The following is a 5,230-nucleotide window of genomic DNA, read 5'->3' as shown; positions in this document are numbered from 1 at the left end:
GGTAGCGGGGGCCGGGGGGGGGGGCTGGTTCTTATTTGCAGTAAATGAAGCGAGTGGACGAGGGAGTAGGGTCGAAAGAATGAAGGAAAAGGTTGCAAGTGTGCTAGCGGTGTCGTGTCATCGTTGGACTGATATACTTTGGTTTTGGGACAGCCATGTAACGGACGCCAAATTTGAGGTCATTGAGCTGGGATGTCGACTCATGCACAAGCCAATCTCAAGCAACTGATTGGGCGGTCTAAATCACGTGATCCACACCATAACACACAACTACTCCATACGATGTCTACCCGCCTAGCGGAGGTTCGCATCAGCAGCCTCTCGTAGCTCGACTTCTGCGTGGGATTACCTTCTGCGCAGGGGCCTGCTAGCCTGCGGTTCAAATACGGGCCACGTCATCCCACATTTTGGACTTTCCACGTCAGCCCGTTTCTTCATGAGACACTTTCTGAGTCTTGTACAGCATAAAATATGAATAACAAGGATGACGGCAACCTAATATTTCTAGTGTGAAAAGTCGTAAATATGCGTATATCCAAGAGTTGAGTTAAGTCTGAATCTAGATTTACGAAAACATGAACGTCGAGATCTTGCCAAGCTTTTATTGCAAGAAGAGATATGGAACGGCAGAAGCACTGCGAAGAAAGGAAGCCCGGTGGAGGTTAGTTTAAGGTATGTGGACGTTGAGTTTATCTAATCACCTTATAAACGTTCAAATGTACATATTTCACGCGAAGAGATCCTCTGGAGTAAATTCCTCAAATTGTTTCATTCTATTTTCTCCCTTGCATTGACAGCCCATCTTTCCTTAGTTTAGGCGCCCTAACAATTTAACTCGTTTTTATCTACTCGTGCACAAATGCAATTTGAACGCACGTGCTTCCTGGCTTAGGCACTACTAAACAGTCAGAACGCTGGCTTGTGCGTGAATCTTTTGTCGCGATTCTTTGAGCGGAGGAATTCCACTTGACTTGGCCAGGGAAACAAAGTAAAACGAAACCGATATAAGATCGCAGGATTTTTTATCCGTTTGGGGATCCTGTGGAGGTAGATTATAGGCCATGTGGAGTAGATAACATCCGGCCGGGTCGTCCAAACAGTGCGACTGGTGATCCTGAATGTTATTTTCCTGTCCAGTTGACATAGTATACCACAGTTAAGCTACCATTCACATCCATTGTATGAGAAGTGGTTGCTAGACTGCTTTCTACTTGTCTGCTGTCACTGCTTATATTAACCCCTTATTTTGCACAACGGAGATCCTATGTCAGGATTCTTTGGAAAGCGGAAAACTACCGCCCGTTCCAACTAGTTCAACAGCTATCCTCCCTTCTAGCTACCTCGACGACAAAGTTCTAACCTTCCCAAAACTAGGCACCTACTCTGACCCAACTAGTACTTGGTTTCCAGTTCAACAAACATATCCGTTTTTCCTGGGTCCACTTAGCTTGCTGTCATCCCGTTTGGGATTTGTTTCTATTGACATCGTTCTATCTGGTGCCTCCTGACACTCACCAGACGCTAGTGCTTTCATTAATTTCCTTCGTCACTCCTCAAGCCCAAGCGCCGCGTGGAACTGGTATTCATTCAATCTGGCTGGTTCCCGGTCTACACTCACGCGATCCTCCAACGAAATGGAAATTATCCGTGACCCGGCATCGACCTGACTCTCTTTGTCAGTCTTATTGTCTAACCTAAATCCAGCTGCCACGAAAATGCGTATCCCCTCCCCGATCGCGGCACTCTTGACGACCGTAACGATTCAATGCAATGATAGCATGGCACTTTCACACCCAGTATGATGACACTCCATCAGTTATTTTCTTTGGAATCTCGGCCACAACCTCTCGCTTAATCGAGCCTGTGATTGCAACCACGAGCAAATTTTCCATCTGGCCCCGACCGTTTCTGGGACAAGCTCTTTCCTGCCCGATGAATTCTCGTTCGCCGGTCTACACTCACGCGATCCTCCAACGAAATGGAAATTATCCGTGACCCGGCATCGACCTGACTCTCTTTGTCAGTCTTATTGTCTAACCTAAATCCAGCTGCCACGAAAATGCGTATCCCCTCCCCGATCGCGGCACTCTTGACGACCGTAACGATTCAATGCAATGATAGCATGGCACTTTCACACCCAGTATGATGACACTCCATCAGTTATTTTCTTTGGAATCTCGGCCACAACCTCTCGCTTAATCGAGCCTGTGATTGCAACCACGAGCAAATTTTCCATCTGGCCCCGACCGTTTCTGGGACAAGCTCTTTCCTGCCCGATGAATTCTCGTTCGAATTTGGCCAGCCTGGTTTTTGCAAGCAATTTCGGCTTGCCTCTTCCAATAGTTCAACTCTGCATACGGTGTTCGGTGAGCCCAATTCATTAGCACCATCCAACCCATATCCTGCATCTGACTTCTCCGCAAAGTGCAACCAGTGAATCTACCTAGTCTCAGATTAAACCACATTTTTGTGACGAAATTGTCATTTGCTTCATTCCGCCATTTCAATCCTGACACAGTTCAATACGAAACCCTCGATATTTTATAGTCACAGGCTTTGTATTATTCGGCGGTAAAAATTCAGGTCGCAGTGGTTTTGGGCTTTAGTTCGGCTGGCTGGCGCCAACTCTACTGCCCCACCAGATCAGATGTTCTGGCTCCTCATTTTTCACCGTTAAACCTTTCTTGTCGTGTGTTGGGCAGGAAGCTAATTGTTTTGCCCCATGCTCTGCTTTTCGCCCGCCACCTTCAAATCCTAACGGCCTGATCCTGCTCAATATTCTCTCCAAAAACGCATAGTAACTGTGCCTCTCTACCCATGCCGGTTTAGTGGTGACCACGCCTGCATCGGATGATGCCCGCCCCTATGACACCGCCCCTTTTCCTTACCCCCCTCGTGCCCACATTCCCCGTCAGTCATGAGTTTGTTTGGACTGGAACGTGATGATCACGCCCGATGGTATGCCAGCCACAAAGAGGGAAATAAACATTATTCTGATAATTTTCCTTTTGTTGGCAGTGACGCAGGGCAATTTAGAAATTCAAATCCAGTCTCTCCCAGCTGTATTATCTTTGTGTTTGTATACCGTGAAATCTCAATTTTTACTGAGATTTTGCTAGCCATCTTGGAAGAATCCACTTGATTCCTGGTTTTTTTTGGGCGGAACGAGATAGGTGGCAGTTCAAGACACTAATTTAGTGGGCAAATCGTTTTACTGGACACTTAACAAATGTTATTTGCATTTCTCGCGGCGCATCATTTTGGGGGTCGTGGAGGATCTGCTTCTCTGACCATAAGCGAAGCGCATGCACGACTTCTAGAATGCGATTCATTTGGAGGAGCGATGCATGTGTCGTTAGTTTTTGGGGTCCTGCAAAAGAACACTTGTTCTTCCGTTGCAGACCCGATTTCATGGAGGCGAGGCGACGAAATCTGTCAGATTAGCAGGGTTCAGCGGTTTAAAGAAAGCAGGTTCATTGGGTCGGCGTTATCTTAAAGGAGCTGTCCTAGTTTACCGCGGTCCAAACACGGACAGCCCATTAAGCCTGCGGAGCCATATGTGAAAAGACTAGGAAATGAGTCCAAATTTCATGGCTGTTCTTCACGCAGTGTCTGTCGCGTTTCGGCCCACAGAGGTGAACCGAGTTTGACCAGAGAGTTCGGGTTGAATACTGTCACGCCAAAGGAATCGCTCTGTCTAAATGGGGGGCGAGAAAGCTGGACAGCCGACAGCTGAACTCGGTGCAGATTTCCAGGAGTATCATCCTTACGTAGTGAGTAAAAACTGCCTCAAGCCTGATTTTTCTGAACCAGCTGGGGGAACAACCCATGGTCTTGGTCACCGCAGGGTACAGCCTTAGTCCCTAGGAGGCACTGTTGCCCGGCAACTTGTAGGCAGTTCCATCTCGCGGAATCGGTAGATCTACTCGAACACAGCATGCAAAATTTTGATATGATGGCAGTTTGAGCAGAAACCCGTCATGTTTATCGTAACAGATGCGCGTGCACTGAGATAAGCCGGTTCAGTTTTGACAATGAACGTCCGGAGACGTGTCGCAAACGGGGCTTTTGAGCGGATCGGTGATTAGATACGCGATGCTAGTTACGAAAACCACGTCCGAAAGTAATCGCAGCGTTTTTTAACGAGCCCAAGAAAACGAAGGTGCCGGTTGGCCGCGTTATCCTGCAGTGTGATCCGAAGAATGGATGATAGTGACCTGAGACCCAGGAGGGGAAGACTATATACAGCGCTGTGGTTTCCGCTACCGGTATGTGAGTTCTTGAGTTCCTTCAGCCCGTCACGGATACGGTATATACAAAAACACACGAGACGCACAAAATATGACTTTGAACCGGCTCAACTTTGCTGCCCACAGGAAAATCCTGAGGGTACTAACGTTCAACGACAATGTATATCCTAATAGCTATATCCGCCCATCTGCATCCGGAAACTCGAGGAGACTCGACCTACCGATTCGAACATGAGAGGTACAATATACCGAGTGAGCGCAACAGCACATAACCGGACCAGTGGGTAGAATAAGGCATTTCTCAGCGGATTCACAGATTCATGAATTGATACACAGGATTATGGATTACACCCAATTTTTTGGCCCGGTGTCGCTCTTGTTGTTCAGTGTTTGTCATTTAACTGAAAGGCACAAGCTGTTTAGCTTCCAGGCGTGGAGTAGTAGGCCTGTCAGCGGGAGTCTCATAAAAAGGCGTCTAATACTGTTTTCAACCTACTGGTAAATGGGGCGTTCAGAACCGTCAGAATAAGGTTATCAAACGCACCATTTACTCGTTACATTTACGCGTTACACCTCCGCCAAAATACGCCCTCGGGTTCAAATAACCACTGTTAAGGCCACAATACGTAAAAGGCCCCCAAACACGCCCTCGAGAATCTATTCCTCGTTGTTATCAAGATAACTGCAACTTGCTTCGGCCTCCCCATAACTACATGACAAATACACCAAACCACGCGTACCGCGAATTTGCTGGAACCCTACATCCGCACATACCGGCGGCCAGCTCAGGCCCTTGCCTCCATCAACCATCATACACCCACTTCCGTCCCAACTCTTGACCATTTGTAGACGCGGCCCGTTCCCGTACAACCACCGTTACCTTCTGCACCACGCCATTCTCCACGCCACCCGCCGACGAGAATGACTATATGTCACAAAACCCCTCCCAACCCCCAAACACTTCCGACTACATACCAGCC

General features: G+C 47.8%; 1 protein-coding gene across 1 annotated transcript in view; it reads right to left on the bottom strand.

Moving 5' to 3' along the window:
- Window positions 1-438, bottom strand: part of T265_09807 (hypothetical protein) — a gene marked incomplete at both ends in the record, with an annotated part of 38,033 nt that extends 37,595 nt beyond the window's left edge. Inside the window, one exon of the mRNA XM_009175984.1 lies at window positions 350-438. Coding sequence (XP_009174248.1) covers window positions 350-438 — 89 coding nt within the window. The remainder of the gene's footprint in view (window positions 1-349) is intronic.
- Between the last annotated feature and the right edge of the window lie 4,792 nt (window positions 439-5,230).

This window comes from Opisthorchis viverrini, assembly GCF_000715545.1.
Source record: "Opisthorchis viverrini unplaced genomic scaffold opera_v5_303, whole genome shotgun sequence".
NCBI classification, from domain to species: domain Eukaryota; kingdom Metazoa; phylum Platyhelminthes; class Trematoda; order Opisthorchiida; family Opisthorchiidae; genus Opisthorchis; species Opisthorchis viverrini.
The sequence above is the reverse complement of the archived record's forward strand: the minus strand, read 5'-3'. Positions and strand labels throughout refer to the sequence as shown.